General features: G+C 43.6%; 1 protein-coding gene across 3 annotated transcripts in view; it reads right to left on the bottom strand.

Annotated features, from left to right (window-relative positions):
• Positions 1-25,453, bottom strand: part of ABCA5 (ATP binding cassette subfamily A member 5) — a 63,085-nt gene extending 37,632 nt beyond the window's left edge. For 2 of the 3 annotated variants that reach the window (XM_070774178.1, XM_070774180.1), the window contains exons 1-9: positions 25,314-25,453; positions 11,364-11,483; positions 10,126-10,330; positions 9,209-9,370; positions 7,785-7,873; positions 6,047-6,276; positions 4,144-4,285; positions 2,112-2,300; positions 191-338 (exon numbers count right to left, since the gene is read on the bottom strand). In XM_070774178.1, coding sequence (XP_070630279.1) covers positions 191-338; positions 2,112-2,300; positions 4,144-4,285; positions 6,047-6,276; positions 7,785-7,873; positions 9,209-9,370; positions 10,126-10,330; positions 11,364-11,465 — 1,267 coding nt within the window. In that variant the 5' untranslated portion in view covers positions 11,466-11,483; positions 25,314-25,453. Of the gene's footprint in view, positions 1-190; positions 339-2,111; positions 2,301-4,143; positions 4,286-6,046; positions 6,277-7,784; positions 7,874-9,208; positions 9,371-10,125; positions 10,331-11,363; positions 11,484-15,758; positions 15,907-25,313 lie in introns of all 3 variants that reach the window. The other variant, XM_070774179.1, reaches the window with a different exon arrangement.
• Positions 25,454-25,832: the final 379 nt, after the last annotated feature.

Here is a 25,832-nt window from a genome sequence, read left to right as displayed (position 1 = left end):
GGCAGAAACCAACACTATATTGCAAAGCAATTATCCCACAATTAAAAATAAATGAATATTTCAAAAAGAATATTAAAAAATCAAAAACAATAAACCATTAATCTTGTAAGAAAAAAAAAAATTAAGGTAACTTTAGGTGGACAAAAACCTGAAAAATCTTTCAAGTAAAATTCAGTGACTATCTGCGTACCTGGAACAACTTGATCAAGATAAACAGCCAAGAGGGCGTAGAAAATGCTGTTAAGAATCAGCATCATAATAGCAATGATTAGAGGACACGGGCCTTCAGTCAAATTAGAAACTAAAGCACCTTCATCAACGTCTTCTAAATGCATGACCTGAAAAACAGAAATGTCCACCTGATAATACAAAAATAGTCAAAAAATAAGCAAAAGCTAACATTATGTCCAGAGTCAAGAAACTGGGCCGCTTAGGAGATTAAATGGTCTAGCCAATGAGTAATATGAACTTACAAAGAAAACAATAAAAACTTGACCGAAATATGAGTTAATCACAACAACACTTTCTGATCCTGTTTTTAAAGCTGTGTGTCAGTTTTTGCAGCATGTTTCTTTAGTGCTATGGCTATCAAATGAAATGAAAACTGATGCTAGCAAAAGGGTTTACGGTCCAGAGAAGTCAAACAAGTTATCAGAGGATAAACTTATGGTCAGCACCTTTCAACCCTGAAAAGGGAGAAAGTTCTATAACTAATTAACGCTATCAAATTATTCATAGCAGATGTACTGACAGAGCAGAGGAAGGACAGTAGTGCTGAGGTCTCGCCCAGGTTGCAGGCCCGCCATGAGGCAAACAGACTCTAACTGCACATGGAGGGTTTCAGCATCCCCGTCCGTGAAACAAAGGTGGATTACGTGGCACCGAAAGTCCTTCCCACTCAACACAAACCCGTGAACCTATAATCCTGTCTTTCTCAGTGAAGGGGAATGCAGTGGATACTCAGAACATGCAACACCAGCTTTGAGGTCTCAAATAATTCGCATCCGTTAAACTTGATATTCACAAACAATTCAAGTCCTGCAAATAGAAGTCTATCCAGCCAATGTGAATAATCTCTTATATGAAGTAATCACATTTTTTCTTCTTTATACATTAACTAAACACATGTTCTAATATATAAAGCAGTTTTTGTGAGAATTTTCCTCTTAGAACCTCACTGCTCTTAAAAACTAAGAAAAATCACATTATAAACACCAATGAACATGAAAGAGAAAGTTGCTCAGTCATGTCCAGCTCTTTGCGACCCCATGGACTATACAGTCCATGGAATTCTCCAGGCCAAAATACTAGAGTGGGTAACCTTTCCTTTTTCCCAGGGATCTTCCCAATCCAGGGATCAAACCCAGGTCTCCCGCATTGTGGGTGGATTCTTTACCAGCTGAGCCACAAGGGAAGTCCATAAACACCAATACTATTCAGGTAAAGACAATCCCCTGAGTCCTGAACTTATAAAATCCACCAGGGTTTCCCTGGTGGCTCAGATGGTAAAGAACATGCCTGCCAATGCAGGAGACCTGGCTTCAATCCCTGGGTCAGGAAGACACATTTTTCATGACCGTAGTAGTGAGATAAGAACTACGGTTGTCCAGGTACTAAGTCGTGTCCGACTCTTTGCAACCCCATGGACTGTAGCCTGCCAGGCTCTTCTGTCCATGGGATTTCCCAGCCAAGAATACTGCATGGAAGAGGGTTGCCATTTCCTCCTCCAGGGGATCTTTCCAACCCAGGGGTCAAAGCTGTGTCTCCTGCGTTGGGAGGTGAGTTCTGTACAACTGAGCCACCTGGTGCTTTAACCAGTGACTTCTAACAAGCTGAGTTGTTCCAATGAAACAGACTACTGAGTTTCATTAAAACAAAAAGTGAAGAGCTCGCTGATAAAAAGGTCATACAAATGAAAACCTTAAAAATGGAGAAAATATAAATGAAATCAATATAAAACGTTCTCTGGTTTTCAAATAGCATCCTTTCCCATGTTTATTGTAAAATAACTTTTTGCAAACCAAAGACAGGATTCATGGTAGTATAATACGCTGCATGGAAGTGGAGAGAAAGCAAGCATCTGGGAAAGCAAGATTAAACACTTTACGTACCTGTGCGATGCCAATCAGGAAAGTGCACTGACAGAAGGGACTGAGGAGCCACACTAACGATGGGGGGAAACTTTCCATGAGGACTATCAAGAGGCCAACAAATCCAAAAGCCACGGTGACTAAAAATTCAACTATTCCCACATGCTTTGATTTTTTAAAAAGAGGCGTCAGCATTAAAGCAAAAAACACCTATAAGATACAAATGTTAATGTTAATGCATTGTTCATATACACTGATGTAAAAACAAGATTAAATTTTTGCTTGTGAAAATACAAGCTATTTTCATTAGAAACTACATTCACTAAAATTCAATTAATTTCTAATTAATTCCTTGGTGGCTCAGTGGTAAAGAATCTGTCTGCCAATGCAGGAGACACGGGTTTGATCTCTGGGTTGGGAAGATCCCTGGAGGAGGAAGTGGCCACCCATTCCAGCATCCCTGCTCGGGAAATATCAAGGACAAAGGAGCCTGGTGAGCTATAGTCCACGGGGTCCCAAGGAGTTGGACACACACGTCTTAGCAACTAAAGAACAACAAATTTCTAAAGGTCATGCTGAGATATTTACTTTTCATACAAATAATGCTATACATTAACAATATAAACTGACAAATATTTAAAACTGCTCTTATTCTATGTAATAGGCAAACATGACCATCTCAATTCCACAGAAACCAAAAACTATCAGGCATCTCTGCAGTTAGACATGTTCAAATACGAACAAAACAACTCAGCAAGCTTTCAAATAGAGGACCCAGCTTTTAATGTGTTGATAAGAAACAGAGGCAGTTAACAACCAGGCAACTATATAGAGAAGCATACACGTTATTTGAGGCAGGCTTCCATGCTGGCTCAGCTGGTAAAGAATCCACCCACAATGCGGTAGACCTGGGTTCAATCCCTGGATTGGGGAGATCCCCTGGAGAAGGGAAAGGCTACCCACTCTAGTATTCTGGCCTGGAGAATTCCACAGACTGTATAGTCCATGGGGTAGCAAAGAGTCAGACACAACTGAGCAACATTCACTTTCACATACATGTTATTTATAAATTATCATGTTAAAGAGCAGAGATGATAATCAAAATATTTCACAACTGATACAGCATGGGACGTGAGCCAATCAGAATGGAAACTAGGACCACGGAAAACAAAGGCTGGGGGCTTCTCTGGTGGTCCAGTGGCTAAGACTCCATGCTCCCCACGCAGGGGGCCCAGGTTGGATCCCTGGTCAGGGAACTAGACCCCACAGGCTGCAATTAAGACCCAGTGCAGCCAGATACATCCTTAAAGAAAGCAAGCAGCGCCTGGTGGTGCACAACTAGCATTTAGCCAAATACCCGGCCCGTACCAGCACTGTCAAAGAATTAAATTTACAAAGACGTATCTTTACACAGCATCATCCTGTAACACATATTACCTTGAAACGTTTAGGATTTCACGAAAACAAAAATAGAGTCTAGTATAAGACCATCTTGCTGCTGCTTCGTCGCTTCAGTCGTGTCTGACTGTGCTAGCCACAGACAGCAGCCAACCAGGCTTCCTGTCCCTGGGATTCTCCAGGCAAGAACACTGGAGTGGGTTGCCATTTCCTTCTCCAAGGCATAAATGTGAAAAGTGAAAGTGAAGTCGCTCAGTCGTGTCCGACTCTAGCGACCCCATGAACTGCAGCCTACCAGGCTCCTCCGTCCATGGGATTTTCTAGGCAAAAGTACTGGAGTGGGGTGCCATCTGCTCCACAAGACCATCTTAATGATGTATAAACCCAGTTATATGAAGATCATAAAAGACAGACTCAGAGGAAATATGTGTGGAATACATCATATGAAAACTAGTTAAATTTAAACTTGAGAATATTTTGTAACTTTCCTAAAAATGAGGAGGTACAATGATACAGCTCATTCATCAGAATTAACCGAGGAACAATCCTGTCTTTCGTGGGAAGTCGACTGGAAGTAAACCAAAACATAAGACTTTACTGTATTAATCAAATATTTTGACAGTTCTTTATTCCCATTTCAAGTGAAAGTACTTACGGATGATAAGCCATAGAGGAAAAAAAGGAGAAATATCACAAAGCAGCTACTCTGAGGGAATAAGGAAGACGCTGTTGCGATGACTGCCATGAGAAGGGACATGAGAAAAATCAAACTTGTGTAGAGAAGAACCCAGGAAAGCCTAAAAGGGGAACAAAGACACAGTTATGGCTAAATACACGGGCCTTAATAATTAAAAAAAAATCATTTTAAATAAAACTTCAGCTTTATTTTAGCCGTTTCATTCTTAAATTTAAGCCAATCACTTCATTTCTATGTATGCTCATGTACTGAAAATTAAAGCTCTTGTATGTAATGAAAAATATAGTACTGGTTAAGCTGTAGATAAAATTATCAAGTTATCATCTCATATAGAGATAAAATGGTGATTATCTTCCCAGGAGTCAAAAAAAACTTACAGATTTATAGCAAATCACAATTCATTTAAATCTAGTACTTTCAGAAGTTCAACAATGCACATTCTGATTTTCTTAAAATACAGAAGAGTTTAATGACTGACGATTTTCTTTATGGTACACACGGCAACTGAACTCTAACGGCTTTTGGTACTTTAGATAGTTGTAAAGGCCACCTTGCTAAGCAACAACGTTATTACTATGGAACTCAACGTGAGACAAAGATCAACAACAGATTCATCACAGGACTCAACGTTTTCCCTCAAATCAGAGCTCAGGGGATTTGAGCCTGAGTGACTAACTGCCCCACAGTCTATTATTTTGCTTTTGTTTTTCAAGTTAGCAGGTAACTTACTGCACAGCATCATAAAAACCACCAAAAGAGGGTCAAAAGATACCTAAACTACCAAAATTAAATCTAGCATTTTACAGAGGCAGAAATGAAGCACTGAGAAACTGATCTACCTAAATTCTTCCAGCTACTGTCTCCTCACAAAACATTTAATATTCCAGTGTGTCTCAGAGACTGACCACTAGTGAAACCCCCAGAGTAAGAAATGAGCAAAGACGATGTCACATGTCATATGGGGATAACCCCATATGTAATACGGTTCAGCTGCTGCATTGAGCTAAATGGAATAAAATGGTTGATAATAACAACTCATATTTGATAGTACTAACATCTCCGTCTAGTCAAGGCTATGGTTTTTCCAGTGGTCATGTATGGATGTGAGAGTTGGACTATAAAGAAGGCTGAGCGCAGAAGAATTGATGCTTCTGAACTGTGGTGTTGGAGAAGAGTCTTGAGAGTCCCTTGGACTGCAAGGAGATCCAACCAGTCCATCCTAAAGGAGATCAGTCCTGGGTGTTCATTGGAGGGAATGATGTTGAAGCTGAAACTCCAATACTTTGGCCACCTGATGTGAAGAGCTGACTCATTTGAAAAGACCCCGATGCTGGGAAAGATTGAGGGCAGGAGGAGAAGGGGACGACAGAGGATGACATGGTTGGATGGCATCACCAATTCAATGGACATGGGTTTGGATGGTCTCTGGGCATTGGTGATGGACGGGGAGGCCTGGCGTGCTGCAATTCATGGGGTCGCAAAGAGTCGGAGACGACTGAGTGACTGAACTGAACTGAATGTTTCCCCCAAAGTAAGGTCAAAATAAATGTTCTTACCGCATAGTGGGGAAAGTATGGAAAACATACTTGGAATTGTTTATAAAATTTCATGCCTCTATAAAATTATCATTGTACAAAAATGTTAATGTGCTCATTGGTGAACTTTTTCATTTGTTTCTCTGGAAATAATTATTTGCTGGAGCTTTGTGATGAGTCTCAAACTCCATGACAAAGGTGGGAACTGCAAGAAAAGAGGTTCAGGACCTCGTCGAGTCCAGTGAGTAACAAAACTGCAGTACTGAAGATTTGTAGAACTTTCGCAATTATTAACCACACTAAATAACAAAGTTTTATTAACATACCAAAAGGCCGTGTCATGAAGTCCCATTATCTTTAAAAACTCTTTTAACTTCTTCTCTTTTTCTGCTACGATATGAATTGCCAAAAAGTATCCAAAAGGTGAAAATGCTATAACTAGGTATATTAAAATTACTCCTCGGGGAAAGGTGTCTATTTCTACAACAGCCGTTTCTCCCATAAGAACAGCTTTAGTTGACTCCAGCTCTTTCCAAAAAGAAACATTGGTCTTCATCTACAATCAAGAAAATTTAAACACATTCAGTTAACTTAGTTCAGAGAGCAGCCCCTGAAATAATGAGACAATCACATCCCCAGAGTTAGTCCATAACCTACTGCAAACACAAGCCTCAGAACACTATGTACCAGAAACAAAGTGGCCGCCCCCAGTATCACGGTACTGCATAGAGCATTGCTGTCACGCATTCTGGAAGCACGTCAGAAAGTTTAAAGTTTGAAGTTGGGAAGTACACATGTTTTTATTAAATAATTTGTCAAAGAAAATAAAACTGCACAATAACCATCTTTAGTGACAGTTATGTATGCAACTTAATAAAAATACATGTTTATAAAATTGAGGAGTTAAAGAATGATGACAAGTGCCATGAAAGAATAACTCTCTTTTTAAAAAATGTTCTTTTAGGTAGTAAGTTCTATTGTTTACAAATATATATACATATGCAGCATGCATAGAGACAGGATAATAGAACTATGCATGCCCTATGACACTCTTCTGCCTCTTGTTCACGTGAACGGCTACAAGGAGCTCTGCTGCACCTGTTCGTGTGGTGAGGTCTGGGCTGTGGCAGCCAAGGTCTTTGGCCAAAACACAAACAGGTACTTCAGCACCGTCAAGGCAACATGCCCTCTACTTATTTCACAGTCATCAGCCTGCGCCTGTGTGTTACTGAACACTGTATCTACGATACGTTCCTGCCATGCTGGGAGAGCCCGCAGGACACGTGTGTATCGTCTCATGCGGCTCTAACAGCGGCCCTGTCCAGTAAGCATTACTTCTGCAGTCATTTCACGTGTAGCAGTCTAACAACCGACAGTGACAGGGCTCCCTCCCAAGGTCTGCGGTTCATTTCTACTAAAACGAGAAACACTGGGTCAGGTCTTCAGAGTCTAAACACAACATTTATACACAACAACTGGAGTGGCAGTATACTACTAAAACACAGGAACGAGAGCCCAACAGCCACAGTCTGAACTAGCTCTGCCACTGATCGACTGAGGCTTGGAAAGCCACTTCATCTTCCTGTGTGTCAAGTGCATAAATGAAATGCAGACAGAGCCCCAGCCTCACAGAGGTGTCAAGACTCAATGGGCTGGTGCTAGTACACAAGGGGGAAACAACGTTTTGCAGACGAGTGACAAATATCTGTTAAAAATAAGATCGACCACTATGATTAAGATAATAAAGGTAACTTCTTTAAACTAAGTTATTCTTATTCAAGGGGAAAAATCTGCAAATACAGGCCTTTCATAAATATTGCCTACAGACAGCACAGACAGGATAACACAGGCATACAGAGTGCTGAACAGTGTGCTTGGAGACCATGAAACAAAAGTGGGTTTCAAAAAAAATTAAATCAGAAAATATGGCTTCTTCCTTCTCTTTTTTTGTAAAGGAGCTGACCTGCGTGATGTAATTTGGTACACGTGACAGCAGTGAAATGAACTTCACCGGTGAAGACGTGGGGCATGGTATGAACCCTTGCCTTCCTTCAGCACCTTTACCTGTATGATGGCTGCGTCTATCGAGGCCTGCAGAACTGTGAACCCTGAGGACCAGAACTGGACGGCGTCACACGATGGGGAACAGCCAGCTACAGAGGAAACGCATGAGAGGTAAGGCTCAGCACAAGGAGGCAGCGCCCAGTGGGTCACCACAGCGACACAGCTGATCCCTCTCTGACAGAAACCACAGCGACACAGCTGATCCAGCTCTGACAGAAACCAGAGCGACACAGCTGATCCAGCTCTGACAGAAGCAACGAAAAGCTCTGAAAAGAGCAACTGCCCTCCAAAGGCAAACAAAGTCTATCACACCCCTTACTGTTTATTTGAAATGTTTGAAATCAGAGAGTTACGTGTTTTAGGATACTGAGTAGTAAATGCACACAAATGGAAGCAAATAAATCAGTGGCTGCTGCTCAGGGGCTAAGTCGTGTCTGACCCTGTGCAACCCTAGGGACAGCAGCATGCCAGGCTCCTCTGTCCTCCACTATCTCCTGGAGCTTGCTCAACTCATGTCCTTTGAGTCTGTGATGCCATCCAACCACCTCATGCTCTGCTGCCCCCTTCGCCTTTTGCCTTCAATCTTTCTCAGCATCACGGTCTTTTCCAATGAGGTTTTTTAAAACAAGTCACTTTTCTGGCTTAAGGTAAGTCATTTTACAATGAATTATCAGCTTTAAAAGCTTTCCAGATGCAAAGGCAGGTCCAAGTGAAGAGCACAGAAAAAAAAGAAAATTATCTGAAGGCTTTTTGGAATCAAGTCACAAATATAAAACTTAATATAGTGACTTTAACATTGTTTCAATAAATGTTTTTGGTTGATAATTATTTTTTCAGAGGCTTAGGCATTGAAGGCTGTTTTCCATGTTTCAAACATAGAATTAATAAAGTTTATTGGTGGAAGAACTTGAGATTTTAAAATATGTACCATACCATGTACAAAAACAATTATGTGGAGAAAAGAACATAGACTTAGAAAGTCATATAACTCAAGATAAAATTGTTTAATATAAATTACACGTGCATGACTGCTAAGTCACTTAAGTAGTATGAGGCTCTTTGCAACCCCATAGACTATAGTCTGCCAGGCTCCTCTGTCCGTGGTATAATCCAGACAAGAATACTGGAGTGGGTTGCCATTCCCTTCTCCAGAGGCTCTTTCCAATCCAGGAATGGAACTGCAGGTGGATTCTTAACCACTGAGCCACTGGGGAAGCACAGTATAAATTATACTTCATATTATATATGTAGCTGTGGATACACAGATATACACACATGTTCTCATGCTAGAGTTGACAGTCTTCTGATCTGAATAATTATAGTTGGAAATTCCAATGTAGGACTCCATCAAAATTTGCATTTGAACTAAGAGCAATAAAGACATGCATTTAATTGATTTTCATGGACCATTTAGGGCTACTTGCCTCTTGAATCCATATAAACAGAAGATACTGGAATCGTATCAGGAAAAAACCGGAGCTCGTAGGACATGAAGTCTTTGAACACAACGCCTACAAAGGTGTCAGACTTGGAAAGACTAGATGTTACCAATTCTTTTTCATCTGCATATTCTTCAATAGTTACGACTATAAAATAACAAAACAAAACTAGCTCAAATACATGAATAGTTTATTATAGTACAACAGACCAAATTTACCTTTATACTTGATGAATGTAGTATTTTATAAGCATTTGTTGAATGCTCTAACTTCTTAGATAATGAATACAGCTCTTCTAAAAACCAAACTAAAAAGTAACAAACATCAAAGTTGTGCAATTTTACAGACACTATTTCTTTCTTATCTGTCATTTGACTATACATAAGTTATGTGTCAGTGTAACACATAAGCTATTAACATGATAAATTAGAGCATACACTTTACATGTAATATATGTAGTTCATTTACCTATCTCAAGTGAAACCATGAAATAACTCCTTGATAAATGAATGGATACTTTATTTTCAAATATTCCTTCTTAGGAAGAAAATTCCACAATCCTTCTCAGAAACAAAATACATATTTTGGTAACTATGATACAACTCTTCTTTGAATAAAAATTGACATTTAAACCCAGTATTGCTTATTTTATCCTATACGAATATGCTTGCTTTATAAATGGCCCATGATATAAAATATTAAAACATAGAGTATACTATAAATGAAAGTTTCACAAGAAACACAGGCCAGTAGAATCAAATGACGTTAACATTTTTTTAAAACTCTGTATGGTTAAAGGATATATACCTAAATGTTAAGAACGGTATTTACTCAATAAAGCAAACAGCACAACACAAAAGAGGCTGTCTGTAAGGGACAGGACCCACGCCAGCTCACAGTACCGTCAAGAAGGTGATCCACAGACACTTTCTGCATGACGCTCCTCGTGATGTTAGTCGCGGGCGTGAATCCAAGCACGACGTTGGTGAGGACGGACGTGTCCAGGGCACTGAGTTCTACATCAGGCACTTCTTCATATTTCTTATTTGGATGCATCATGCTAATTAATATTAACCAAAACAAAAAAAACAGTGGAAAAAGAATTTCCTGCAACACAGGAAACAAAATGATTACAAAGCATAACAAAGGCAGCAAAAGTCATCAAGCTTTCTATGAATATAACTAATACTAAGAAAAAAACATGAAGAACTTGGGTCTCCTTTCTTAAGCACAAAAAGTAAAAGCACTTCTATCCTAAAAGATATATTGTGCTGAACCAAACCCAACAGCAATAATTTTTCCTTTACATTCAATTTCACTAAAATATTTTAAAATTCAAGTCACCATAATATATTTAAGTGACATAAAAGCTAGTATTTAAACATCTGAGATTAATAATATCAAATATAATAATAAATTTATTCATATATAACTTTAAAGTGACTTACCAATTATCTATAACTCAAAGACACCATAAAAATGTTTTTGAGTCTGAATTAAGACTTATGTTTAATTATACCTAGATTTCTACTCCTAAAACTATACTCAGTTACATTCAATAATTGCCTTTAATGGGGATGAACTATTTACTGTTTCATCTTGCTGTTTAATTGTTCTGCCAAAAGAATAATACCATTCTGTCCTTTAAAATCATTATTGACTGGTCGTCCAGAGTTCTTACTTCCTTTTATCTCTTAGATCAATGTATGCTAAACAAATAAATATATAATAAAATGATGTATGCTTGTGGAGACGGATATGTGACATAATTGTAGTAATCCTGGCCAATTCAACCCAGAGTCCGAAAGATGGGAGGCCATGGGGAGGAAATGTGGAATAATGTTCCAGGAAGTTATTTGCAGAATTTATTTTTCACCTCATGAAACAGGAAATACATGCCTTGAGGTTCAAAATCAAGCACTGACATGAAAGTCACTAAATTTGGAAACTTATCAACATTTTTGACATTTAGAAAACGTTGGATAACTTAGATATTTTTTTCTGAGGCTAACACAGTAAGTTTTCACTTCGCAAGCAACATTATAATAAAAGTGCATGCAGCAGAACAAATCATCTCTTAAAGACAGGACACAGTGAGGTGAGACATGCTGCAGTGATGCACGGTGGCTGAGCAGCTCACCTGAGCACTGCTCTTCTTGGTCCTGCATTTCACCAGGTAATTCTTGAGGAGCAGCGTTCTCGTCTGCCTCCAGACCCCGTCTTCCCGAACTGCAGTCGCCATATTTTCTAGGCTAGTTTACTGGAGAAGGGAGAGTAGAGGGAAAAAATACTGCAACCACACAGTCACGTCTAGGCCATTCTTAATGTTAAAAACAGACAGACAGATGTCTGAGTCGCAGATCAGATAGTTAAGCACACTCCACACCATCTCTCCTACCTGGACAGGATGCACTGAACAAAATGAGAAGGTTCTGAAAGGTAAACAGCAGCTTGTGAAACCAGCGAGGGCCCACTGGGAATCTGAAAGCAGCAGGGAGGGAAAATGGGCAGACGAGCTTAGGGAAGCAGACCACTGCCCAGATGCAGACGGGTAGCTGGGTGGCACACGCGGGCAGATCCCAGCTGCACTGCAGAGGCTTCTGAAAACTAAACTGAAATTAGACCCGAAGCTCACAGACTGTGGGCAGAAACTTAAGACCCGAACCTAACCAGGTGGATGGCATGTTCGCAGAAGACACCAATGTTCTCTGCAGGATGAAAACAAAACTCGAGGTCTCACACCACCCAGCATCGTTCCACTCATGAGGCGTGTGGAAAACACCAACTCTGTTAGGAGAAGAAAACCCATAGATGCCAATACCAAGGTGACCCAGATTTTCAAATTATCTGACAAAAACCCTAAAGCAGCTGTTTAAGAGGTACTCCAGCAAACAATGGTAAGAAGACAATGAAAGAAAACACTCATTTCCCTCTCGAAAACAACCCAAGTGTCAGCAAAGAAACAACACTTTAAAAGCAGCACCAAGTAGTAATTTCAGAACAGGAAAACACAGTAACAAGGCAAATCCACAGAAAGGGCTCAACAGCACAATGGAGACAAGAGGAAAACAGTCAGTAAACCTGACATAACAAGAGAAGCTATTCAGTCTCAAAAAGAGAGAGAACAAGCTGTGTGTGTTGTTTTTAAACAATTAACAGTATCGTTTCTCAGAGAACTGAGATAGGAAGAGTCTAACATTCAAATGGCCAGAGAGGGAGAAGTGTGTTAATGCTGGACAAATACTTAAAGAATTAATGGCTAAAAACTTCCACGATCTGGCCAGAGATGAAAAGCCTGAGTTTCAAGAAGCTTGACGAAGCCCATACAGGATAAATTGAAGAAGTCCACACTTAGACACATCATAACCCAACTGCTAAAAGTGAAAGACAGAGAAATCCTGAGAGCAGCCGGAGATTAACCACGTGCTTTGCTACAGGGCAGTGATGCTCCGAATGAGAGCAAATTTCTCGTAAGAAACTCCGGGGCTAACGGGGGTGGGGGCGGGGGCGGTCCTCGTACAGAGCTGGCGGGGCGCAGAGAGGTGGCGCTGCTGAGACAAACACTGCCGCTGGTCCCCGAGGGGAAACCAGAATTCCTGTGTGACTCCACTCCTCCACTTGTAGGTATTCACCCAAAAGAACTGGAAACAGGAGCACAGACAAATGCGTGTGCACGCAGGGTCAGAACTGCCAAGACACGGAAACAGCCTGAATGTCTATCAACAGAGCGGGGGACAAGTGGAGGCGGTGCGCACACACGACTCACTGTTCAGCGCAAAGAGGAGTGAAGCACTCACACACGCTACGACGTGGGTGAGCCTCCGGAACGCTGCAGTGAGCGCTTAACAAGCCAGACATGAGAGGTCAAGCGTGAGCCCATCTACATGACATTTCCAGAACACACACATCCATAGAAATGGAATGTGGACAGTTGGTTGCTGGAGCAGAAGGGGAGAAAGCGCTTAGTGAGTCAGGGGTTTTACTTTGGAGCGACAGAAAAAACCTCACCTTTTTTTTTTTTTTTGAGCTGTATGACCTAAACCACCGCATCACAGGCCCAGTATCCCACTCCCAGGGTAAGCTGATCCTCTAGGGGCCCTTCTGCGAGTGGACCTCTGTTGGAACTATCTCTGCTCTTCAGAGAGGCTATGTGAAAGCAGCAATCAGAGTGGCCAGCCCCCCACTGGTTCCCTCCAGGGGCCTTATCCCCATCTGCTTGCCCCTATAACCCAGAATGCCTGCAAACTAAAAGGCATTGAGCGGGCAGCTCGGAGGAGACGCCCAGACAGTTCTGCTAAGCCTCCTTCCGGGGCAGAATTCGCTGCCTTGCTTTATATAAACGCATCTGATGGGAGCCACTGGGATGACTCCCGTCCACAACAAGCACCATCTATTCCAGGCTGGCTGGCCATCTCCTCCTAGATAAAAAGCAGGCGACTTTTTAGAGGCAGCTCATCTTAACCCCCAAAAGTCAATATACATAACTAAAGTTGGGATCAAATAAACATCCTCTTTACAGGTACAGAAGACAGACAAAAGGGTTATTTTTTTAATTTAACGACTGGATTACAGACAACTTTTCTCTGTGCTTTTTTTCTATTTTCCCATCAATATGTGTTCTTTAGACAGTGGGGAAAAAAAAACAAATTACACAATTAGACATACTGTAAAAATAAGAAATGAGTAAATTAAAAAAAGCAAAATTAAAGCAGTCAGGAAAGGAAGATACACTAAAAATAAATTCTTCTAACAGCCTCATGGATGTTATATCAGATTCTGTAAAGAACTGGTAATCTTCTCGAGGCTGATGAAAGAAAGGAAGAATGGAAGGAGGGGACTGGGAGGGAGACAGGCAGATGGGTCATACTTGTTCAAGGATGACTTCCTACAAAACAAACATAGAAACACTAACCAGCAGAGCAGCAAGAACAGCCTCAAGTCCTCCGCAAAGCACACTGATTTAGCGTAGTGGGTGCCACTGAATTATTCATTCGAATTGAACGCTGCATGCTTTGTTCTTTGTTTTTAGAGAATGGGCCCCTCGTAAGGCAGCTGATGGGACTCCCAGTAGTTTTCCTCCTTTGAGAAGTGCTCCCTGAACTCAATTAGAGTTGATGGCCTTGCCTGAAGTCCAGAAACCTCTGCACCTGCCCACCGCAGTCAGGGCTTCTTAAACCATCACCGTCACCCCTACTGCCACTGAGCTGTGCCAATTAAATCTTCTTCTGGCAGCATGGAAGTTTTAACTAAGAGAGCAGGGCTTGGGGATCGTGGAACAGAGTAATAGAAACACCTAAGAGAGTTCATACGTTCTTGGTACTAAGTTTTCCCCAAAGGTTTGGTATCTACTGTGCCCAAAACTTGATTCTTCTTCCTTGGAGTATGTGAAATGCCCTGATACCCACCCAAAGTATTTCATTTACCCTGAAGGCAGCCAGACCAGACAGTTTCTGTCTCTGCTATCAATGGACTCAACCAGCGTAACAGGATAACATGCTCCTGACTCCATGGTTAGGACGCTCCCAAGGGTAACCAAGACTGTCCAAGCGAAGCGCGGCAGTAACCCAGGGAGACGCTCCACGCCTGCCCACCTCCCCACCCACGAAGGGCAGGGCACCCACGGGCGTGAGCGTGCAGGGCGGCAGAAAGCTGAGGACTGCTGTTGCAAAGGTTTTCAAGTGGCTTAAAAAGTAAGATTAACAGGGAAGCATCTCTGCAGAAGATGACACAAGACAACTAAGCAAAGAAGTCACGCTGGTGTCTGTTCAGCCTATTTGCCCCTTTCTTCCAAAGCAAAGTCCCAGGACTTCCCTGGTGGTAAGGTGGTTAAGACTGTGTGCTCCCAGCGCAGGGGACTGGGGTTTGCTCCCTGGTTGGGGAACAAGATCCTGCATGCCACAACTGCAGCCACATACACACACACGCACACAGACACACACACACTGACACACGCACAAACACGCGCACACACACAGTCCTGCACACACATACACACAGACCCACACACAGTCCTGCTGCACACACACAGACGCACATAGACACACACAGACACACAGTCCTGCTGCACACACACAGATGCACACACACACACACAGTCCTGTACACACATACATGCACACACACAGACCCACACAGACCCACACAGTCCTGCTGCACACACACACACACACACAGATGCACACACACAGACACATACACACAGTCCTGCTGCATACACACACACACACACTGACACACACAGTCCTGCTGTACACACACACACACACACTGACACACACACAGATGTGCACGCACAGTCCTGCTGCACATACACACTGACACACACACAGATGTGCACGCACACACTGACACACACACAGTCCTGCTGCACATACACACACACTGACACACACACAGATGTGCACGCACACAGTCCTGCTGCACGCACACACTGACACACACACAGTCCTGCTGCACACACACACAGTCCCTTCTTCAGCAGAAGGTGCTTTCCCCCGTCCTCCTCCTGCCCCGAGCTCCATCCCAGATGGATTACCTCCCCATCGCTCTTCCTCAGCCAGAGTGCCCTCCATCACTTTGTGCTCAAGTCTCTCAGGGAGCAGGGCTTCCCAGGAGGCTCAGTGGTGAAGCATCTGCCTGCAGTGCAGGAGCCCCAGGTTCGATCCCTAGGTCGGGAAGATCCCCTGGAGAAGGAAATAGCAACCCACTCCAGTACCCTGTCTGGGAAATCCCAAGGACAGAGGAGCCTGGTGGGCTACCGTCCACACGGTTGCAGAGAGTCAGACATGACTTAGTGACTGAACAACAACAAGAAAAATCTCATGATTCTAATATTCTAAAACTCTAATCATGTGAAAAATGTAAATGTCAATAACTTTGACCTTCTATCTACTCAAGTTATTAAAGTGAAACATCCTTTTTTTTTTTTTTTGGTTGTTTACAAACCAGCGGACATTACTTTCTTTGTAGCAGCCTGAAAAAAGACACACTACTCTGAGAATGAAAACATCTTTTTTCTATTTTTTAAAAAATGTATTTATTTTACTTTACAATATTGGTTTTGCCATACATTGACTTGAATCCGCCATGAGTGTACATGTGTTCCCCATCCCAAACCCCCCTCCCACCTCCCTCCCTATTCCATCCCTCTGGGTCATCCCAGTGCACCAGCCCTGAGCACCCTGTATCATGCCTCAAACCTGGGCTGGCGATTCGTTTCACATGTGATATTTTACATGTTTCAATGCCATTCTCCCAAATCATCCCACCTTCGCCCTCTCCCACAGAGTCCAAAAGACTGTTCTATACATCTGTGTCTCTTTTGCTGTCTCGCATACAGGGTTATCATTCAGTTCAGTTCAGTTGCTCAGTCGTGTCCGACTCTTTGCGACCCCATGAATCCCAGCACGTGTTACCTTCTTTCTAAATTCTATATATATGCGTTAGTATACTGTATTGGTGTTTTTCTTTCTGGCTTACTTCACTCTGTATAATAGGTTCCAGTTTCATCCACCTCATTAGAACTGATTCAAATGTATTCTTTTTAATGGCTGAGTAATATTTCATTGTGTATATGTACCACAGCTTTCTTATCCATTCATCTGCTGATGGACATCTAGGTTGCTTCCATGTCCTGGCTATTATAAACAGTGCTGCGATGAACATTGGGGTACATGTGTCTCTTTCAATTCTGGTTTCCTCAGTGTGTATGCCCAGCAGTGGGATTGCTGGGTCATATGGCAGTTCTATTTTCAGTTTTTTAAGGACTCTCCACACTGTTCTCCATAGTGACTGTACTAGTTTGCATTCCCACCAACAGTGTAAGAGGGTTCCCTTTTCTCCACATCCACTCCAGCATTTATTGCTTGTAGACTTTTGGATAGCAGCCATTCTGACTGGCGTGAAATGGTACTTCATTGTGGTTTTGATTTGCGTTTCTCTGATAATGAGTGATGTTGAGCATCTTTTCATGTGTTTGTTAGCCATCTGTATGTCTTTTTTGGAGAAATGTCTGTTTAGTTCTCTGGCCCACTTTTTGATTGCGTCATTTATTTTTCTGGAATTGAGCTGCAGGAGTTACTTGTATATTTTTGAGATTAATTCTTTGTTGCTTCGTTTGCTATTATTTTCTCCCATTCTGAAGGCTGTCTTTTCACCTTGCTTATAGTTTCCTTTGTTGTGCAGAAGCTTTTAATTAGGTCCCATTTGTTTATTTTTGCTTTTATTTCCAATATTCTAGGAGGTGGGTCATAGAGGACCCTGCTGCGGTTTATGTTGGAGAGTGTTTTGCCTATGTTCTCCTCTAGGAGTTTTATAGTTTCTGGTCTTATGTTTAGATCTTTAATCCGTCTCGAGTTTATTTTTGTATATGGTGTTCTATTTTTGTATATGGTGTACATAAGTGTTCTAGTCTCATTCTTTTACAAGTGGTTGACCAGTTTTCCCAGCACCACTTGTTAAAGAGATTGTCTTTTCTCCATTGTATATTCTTGCCTCCTTTGTCAAAGATAAGGTGTCCATAGGTGGGTGGATTTATCTCTGGACTTTCTATTTTGTTCCATTGATCTATATTTGTATTTGTCTTTGTGCCAGTATCATACTGTCTTGATAACTGTGGCTTTGTAGTACAGCATGAAGTCAGGCAGGTTGATTCCTCCAGTTCCATTCTTCTTTCTCAAGACTGCTTTGGCTATTTGAGGTTTTTTGTATTTCCATTAAAATTGTGAAATTATTTGTTCTAGTTCTCTGAAAAATACCATTGGCAGCTTGATAGGGAAATGAATTGCACTGAATCTATAGATTGCTTTGGGTAGTATGCTCATTTTCACTATATTGATTCTTCTGAGCCATGAACACGGTATATTTCTCCATCTATGTGTCCTCTTTGATTTCTTTCACCAAGTGTTTTATAGTCTTCTATATATAGGTCTTTTGTTTCTTTAGGTAGATATATTCCTAAGTATTTTACTCTTTTCATTGCAATGGTGAATGGAATTGTTTCCTTCTCTGTTTTCTCATTGTTAGTATATAGGAATGCAAGGGATTTCTGTGTGTTAATTTTATATTCTGCAACTTTACTATATTCATTGATTAGCTCTGGTAATTTTGTGGTGGAAAACAAAACATCTTAAAGAAGGAAAATCAACTAACTGCTTGTTTTTTTTGAGATATGAAGTGCCTGGCTGGGCTGTTTGAAAACTCAAAAGAAACATTCTTAATGTCGATTAACTTTTCACGTGCATCTAACTGGGAACTTCAAAGCTGGAGTCAGGTTTTTGTAAGCTGACACAACTCTGATCTTATCTGCCCGCCCCTGCGCCCACGCGCACAGCCACGCTGGTCTAATCAGGTGCACCATGAAAAGGGCCAGGGGGTGGGGGTGGTCAACCCGGGAGGGTGGCTCTGCATCGGGACGGGAAGCACCAAGGGCCGTGAGAGCCACCCGCACATCACAGGTGTGGGGAGATGCCGTGCAGCTTCTTCAAGTGTGAGGACCACAATGTCTCTGGGGGTTCCCTTCTGTCAAGAGGACAGAAGGAAAAGCAACAGAAGAGGGGAGCCTACGCCAGACTGGCAGGATAATCCCAAGTCCCCAGGGTGCCCCCTTGTCCCCACTGTTTAGCAGGTTGGGAAAGAGGGTTCGGGGTGGGGGTGGAGTGTGGGAAGGCAGTGCCGTCTACATTGAAGATCTGGGCCAAAGATAAAGAGACCTGTCTGAGCTGAAACCAAGCCCTACAGGTTGGTGGGGCAGGGAGGTTTCCTGAAAGCTGGGGATCCTCCCCGCAGAGAGGACATGAAAGTGGTTCTTCTGACAGGAGGGCACAGCTGGAAAGGGGGCTGAAAAGCTAGAGATGAGGCGTGGCCAGCAAGGGGATGTCTTTAAAAGCTTTAAAACTTGTGCTGCACCTGTTCTTGGTCCCAAAGAAAACCTGTGTTTAGCATCAAGTTCTAAGTTCCTCCTCTTTCTACACTATGATGCACCTTGATTATTCAAAACATTATAGCCTACGTGTGTATACTCAGCCGTGTCCAACTCATTTGCAACCCCATGGATTGTACCCGCCAGGCTCCTCTGTCCATGGGATTCTCCAGGCAAGAATACTGGAGTGGGTTGCCATGCCCCTTTCCAGGAACCTGAGTCTCCTGAATTGACAGGAGGATTCTTTACCACTGAGCCACCTTGGAAGCCCACAGTCTACGTGGTGGCCTTCAAAAGGACAAAAGAGAAAGGGACTGACGGATGCCTGGCCTGCCCCCCATTTATCACTGGCTGCAAGTGGAAAAGAAGCAGAGAGCCAACATCCAGAAGTTCCCCCACTAGGAACACAGTTCACACAAGCCCCAGGCATCCTAAAGAGAGGACAGACAACCACAGAAAGCGGCTTTTTGAGTAGACAACACACCTAAGACCTTCTCTTTTGCAACATAAACTAGAAAATGATCCTTAGAAGCATAAGTTGACAATTAAAGGACAATAAGTCTTTTCGTGGCATGTTTTTAACAAATCGTACTTTTTTGGAAAACTCATAATACTTGATCCAGTTCCCAAGTCTTTCCAATACAGTACCTTGAAAACTCTTTAACAAAGGCAAATTCTCAACTAAAAAAGAACTGGCTAAAGAACTATGACAAAGACAAGGAAATAAGAGCACAAAATTATTTTTATAAACCTCTGAAGTTACTTTCCATTGCTCCACAGTATGTCTGGGGAATGTATTGATATGTTATAGAGCATAAAATGATAATTAGGTAAGTTTTAAACACCCACTATCCCTGAAGGTGTAATAACATTCAACTTCCTGTTGAAGGATGGAGGGGACAAAAAGTGCTCACAGAACCGAGAAAGCTATCTTGAAACCAAGAAACGAGGCAGGAAGCTCTGTGTCATCAGTGGATCAGTTTGTTACAGGGTAACTTTCTCACATGGTGGGCCTGGGGTCAGGAGAGGGGGTGGCAACCTGGAAGCATTTGCAATCTGCACTCCTGGGGCGACAGGGACAACTTTACAGTTACCCTAGAGTGGTGGTAGGTGGGGCTTCCTTGGTGGCCCTGCCTGAGATGCAGGAGACTCAGGTTTGGTCCAGGTGGGGAAGATCTCCTGGCGAAGGGAATGGAGGTAGGTGCTTGGATAATGGAACGTGCATTTCTAAGTCAAGATTCACGAATGAGCAACGAGACTCACGGACTAATGGAGCACACAGGGCACCTGATCCTAATGATTACTAAACAGTTTCTAGTAACTGCAAAGCCCTTAACAACAGAGAAGTGACCCTCTGCACAGTTCAGTCCTGGGTCAGGGAGGGGATAGCACAGGATCGACTGTAACGGTACAAGATGGCATCAGTGATGCTAATGGCCATATATTTTTCCCAGAGAGAAATGACTCAGAGTAAATCTAATAAGTGGCAAGGATACTGAAAGCCCACTAAAGCCATCTTCCTTTTCTAATGCATTAATAATTGACTTAAAGACTAAATGTTACAAGGCCCAAAATTCAATATCAGAAATTCATTAATGTATTAAACAAACATTGATTACTACATTAGATGCACTATGAAATATATTTCACCTTTTTCAAAGCAATAAAAAATATGTGCACGACCTTTGGAAATAACTGTTAGGAAAAAATCATTTGGAATGTATTAATTTTATTTCTGAGAACAACAAATGAAATTACATCCTACAAAACAGAGGAATTGAGTCATCTTGAAGTTCATAGCCATCCTGGCAAAAGATGTGGTCAGTCACCTTCTCAGCAAGTTTGCAAAGATTCTTGGAAAGGATCTTAGCTGAAAATGTTCCCAAGTCCCCAGCAGAGGACCATTAGATGTAACTTCTGATCTAACCAAGCAGAACTAGTTATGACTCCTTCGTTCCAATCAATAAACTGTTACTGCAGTTACCATATTGTGTCATCGTTATCTGTCTACATCTTAATCTTGAACTTGACCATGAAATCCTTGACAAAGAAGACTGCCTTCTTTATCTTTGCTTCTCTACCACTAATGATAATACTAAAACCAGTATGATCTCACTGCAAATCCCTCTATCGAGATTCACTGTCTTTACAAATCAAAGGTCTGCAAAGTACAGTGGAGGATGAGGGGGTGAAATGCAGCCCAAAGCCTGCGTGTGTACAGCCTGGGAGCTAAGCCTGTTTTTCACTTGTTTAAATGTATGGGGTTGAGGTGGGAGGGAATCAAAGAACAGTAATATTTTGTGACATGTTAAAATTATATGAAATTCCAATCTCGAGTCTATAAATAAAGGGTTCCTGGAATGGAGCCACGCTCACTTGTTTCTACACAGCTTACCCCCGCTTTTGTGTGACAATGGCAAAGTCAGGTAGTGAAGAGAGAGACAGTGCAGTCCACAAGATCTACAGTATTTATTAGCTGCCTCTTTACAGGAAAAGTCTGCTGACCGCTGTTTACAGATTAAAGGAGGAAGAAAAGTGGCATACTCATTAAACATTTACTGAGGGGTTTACTCAGCAAACATTAAAAAAAAAGGAAGTATTAGACACTGTTACTGACTTTGCAGACAAGATTTAATATAATGTGTTAAGTGCAACTGGGGAAAGCGCATGGGGAAGAGTGGAATGCAAATTCCAGGCAGAGAAAAAAGAATGAAAAAAACTAGACTCTGCAAGTGGCTTGACCTGTGTAAAGAACAGTGGAAGTGTTAGTGGCTCAGCCCGCCAGGCTCTTGTGTCCATGGAATTCTCCAGGCAAGAATCCTGGAGTGGGTAGCCACTCCCTTCTCCAGGGGCTATTCCCCACCCAGAGACCAAACCCAGGTCTCCTGCATTGCATGTGGATTCTTCACCATCTGAGCCACCAGAGAAGCCCAAGAATACTGGAGTGGTTAGCCTATCCCTTCTCCTGGGGATCTTCCCTAGCCAGGGATCAAATCCAGGTCTCCTGCATTGCAGGTGGATTCTTTACTGTCTGAGCCACCCAGGAAGCCCCGTGTAAAGAACAGGGGGACCTGCCAAGAAGGCAGAAGCCAGGCAAAGTGAACCCGGGACACGGATGGTCAAGTACCTTGTGTGCAAAGTTAGATTAAATACTTTTATTTTGCTCATCGCTACTTCCTTGACTTCACTTTTCATATCTGAGAACTGTTTAATTACCGGAATATCCCATATTTCACTCAGAGAAGGCAACAGCACCCCACTCCAGTACTCTTCCCTGGAAAATCCCATGGACGGAGGAGCCTGGTAGGCTGCAGTCCATGGGGTCGCTAGGAGTCGGATACGACTGAGCGACTTCACTTTCACTTTCATGCACTGGAGAAGGAAATGGCAACCCACTCCAGTGTTCTTGCCTGGAGAATCCCAGGGATGGGGGAGCCTGGTGGGCTGCCATCTACGGGGTTGCACAGAGTCGGACACGACTGAAGCGACTTAGCCCATATTTCACTAGCCCTTTCACTCTAATCTCCAAACCTCAAACTTCCACCCACGGCACCACCCTCAGATTATGACTTTGACTGCTACTTTATTGAGCAACTGAAGCCATTGGGAGAAATTTCCTAAATGCCCCACGACCCCTTCTATCCACCCACCTACAGCCATGCCAGAGGCAATGTAACCCATTTCAGCAAGTTACCATTTCTGCCTAAACTAGAGACTCTGTTTCCACTAGGTCTCTGAGCAATAAAGCCCAAATGGAATCTGGTGTTAATGGTACCTTTAATTTAAGATTTAAATTTTGGAAGAAGAGGTTAAGAACATCTTTGGCAGATGACTTGAAAGAAATTCCTGCCCCGCTACACATACCACTGGCTCCTCAATTAATAAAATAAAAGCACTACTGAAATCAAGCCCCTTAACGGGGGATAAATTATAAATGTTCTCTTCTTCTCTAGCATTTTAAAATTTACTGAAAGTAGTGTAATGATAAAAGAAAATAATAACCATCAATATGATTTAACCTAAATTTTTTGACAGTATTTCTCACTGAATGGGAAAATAATGCCAAGGTACCCACATGATAAGTCACACAGTACCTTTTCTTATACAGAGTGTTAGCTGCTCAGTTGTGTCTGACTCTGCAACCCCATGGATGGTCCATGGAATTCTCCAGGCAAGCATACTGGAGTCAGTTGCCATTTCCTTCGCCAGGGGATCTTCCTGACTCAGGGACTGAACCTGGGTCTCCCACACTGCAGGCAGATTCTTTACCATCTGAGCCACCAGGGAAGCCCTTTCGTATACATAACAGGTTCCTAAAAACTTGTGCTTAAAACTACCCTAATCTGGTTAATTCACACACTAGCAAAGATTCCAATTTATTAGAATGCTATGAAATTCTTTTATACAATCATCCCTCTCAAACTCAAGGGCAGAGGTTACAAATTGTATTTATTTTGGTATTTCTGGCACAGAGTTTAGTATATGGAATATAAAAGACACTCAACTAGATCTGTATTAATAAATTTGTTCTTGCCTTGAATGTGAGATTTCCCTATACTAAATCCTGTCTGAAGGAAAATACACTTAAACAGCACATATTCGAGGATTAATTGATTTCCTAAAGGAAGTGAACCTTAAATATCCATTCCAAGGACTGATGCTGAAGTTGAAGTCCCAATACTTTGGCCACCTGATGCAAAGAATAGACTCACTGGAAAAGACCCTGACGCTGGGAAAGTTTGAGGGCAGGAGAAGGGGTCGACAGAGAATGAGATGGTTGGACAGCATCATTGACTCGATGGAAATGAGTTTCAGCAAATCCAGGAGACGGTGAAGGACAAAGAGGCCTGACTTGCTGCAGTCCATGGGGTTGCCAAGAGTCGGAACACGACTTAGCAACTGAACAACAACAATAATGCCTTACAAGTTAGCGTTTAACCCAAACACCCCAAAAGCCCTAACTGCCTAAATAATGTCCTTTTGTATGGAGTCTTCCCTAAAAACATGTAATATTGCTCTCTGGTTGGAAGCAAAAGAATTTTTGCTAAATTCCATGAGAACTTAGAGTCTGGCATCCCTGGGTTGGAATCTCAGCCATTCTTGCTAGTTGGGACCTAAATAAGTGACTTAATCTTTTGCGGGGACCGTTTTCCACATCTGCCCCGTGGAATAAAACCCCTCCGACCTCAGAAGGATGCCGGCGAGACTGAGTAAGATAATACTGAACCTCGCCTATGGCCGGGAGTCCAACATACACTCTCTGACTCCCCTTCTGCTCCTGCAGAACCAGGACGTCCTCCCTGGAAAGTAGATTCTTCCAGACTTATTTATTTAGAAACGCCTTATGAATACATTATGACACATTCATGCAACAGAATACCAGGTAACTGTTAAAAAGTTATATATCATATGTACATATAAAACTCTTTGGCCAGGATATCAGAAGAGCCAGAGGTTAAAGCGTCTGCCTGCAATGCGGGAGACCTGGGTTCGAACCCTGGGTCGGGAAGATCCCCTGGAGAAGGAAATGGCAACCCACTCCAGTATTCCTGCCTGGAGAATCCCATGGACGGAGGAGCCTGGTGGGCTACAGTCCACGGGGTCGCAAAGAGTCGTTCACGACTGAACGACTTCACTCATCCACGCCTTGGGAGCCAGGAGCAACCTTGCTGCAGCTCGGAGAGCCTCCAGCCTCCTGAGCGTTCGCATTTTAAGTACTTTCACGCCTGGAGCCCGTCCTGGCGTTTTCGGAATGAGAATCGGGTGTTTCTCCCCTGACTGCGCCCGGGCTCTGCGCATCCCTCCGCAGTCCTCCTGAGGCGAGGGGTTGGGGGCAACCAAGCCCCCAGGGGACCCCGTTCGGGGCCGGGTCAGAGGACCGTCCTTCTCCACACGTCCCCTCCTAACGACGCCGGAGGATGGGGACCGTCCAGCCGAGCCCGGGGGCCGTCCCGCGGCCGGACGCCCCGAGCCCTGGAGGGGAGCGGGCAGCACCCCCACAGGACGCACCCTCGAGCCTCGGGGCCCATCCTGCCCCCCAGCGCCCGCTCGGCCGTTCCGCGCCCCGGACCCCCGGCTCGCCCGGACCCTCCTTGAGCCCTCACGCCTCCCCGAGGGGAGACAGCTCCAGGGCGGGGCCTCCCACGCCGCAGCCCCCAGCGCCCGCCTCACCTCACGGACGGGCCGCGGGGTCCGCGAGCACCTCAGCTTCTAACTGGATCCGAGAGTGCGGCCGCGCGCGCCCCCGACGCCGCAGGCCCGCGAGAGGCGGGGCGGGGCGGGCGCGGCGCCGGAAGTCGCGCTCCGCCCCGCGCCCGACGCACCTGGGGCGGGGCTGCCCGAGACGCGGCCTGCGGGCGCGCGCGCTCCCGCCTCTCGGCCCCGAGAAGCGTGTGGGCGGGGCTACGAGGAGGCGGGGTTACGGGGGGAAGCCCTGAGGAGGCGGGGTTACGGGGCGGGGCGAGTGGGCCCTCCCGGCTGCGCGTCTCCGGAGGCCCCTGCTCTTGGGATGTGCCTCCTCCGCGGAGACCTCGCCCCGCTCGCCTTGGAGGCTCAGGCAGAAACCACGGGTTGAGGTCAGGCCTCCAGTTTGAGCCCAAACCCTGCAGCCTCCTGCCGGGTGACTTTGGTGCACACTGCCCTCTTATCTGCCTCCTGAGTCACATACTTCAAGACTCCTTTATTTTCTGC

This window comes from Bos indicus, chromosome 19 (assembly GCF_029378745.1).
Source record: "Bos indicus isolate NIAB-ARS_2022 breed Sahiwal x Tharparkar chromosome 19, NIAB-ARS_B.indTharparkar_mat_pri_1.0, whole genome shotgun sequence".
Classification (NCBI taxonomy): domain Eukaryota; kingdom Metazoa; phylum Chordata; class Mammalia; order Artiodactyla; family Bovidae; genus Bos; species Bos indicus.
The sequence above is the reverse complement of the archived record's forward strand: the minus strand, read 5'-3'. Positions and strand labels throughout refer to the sequence as shown.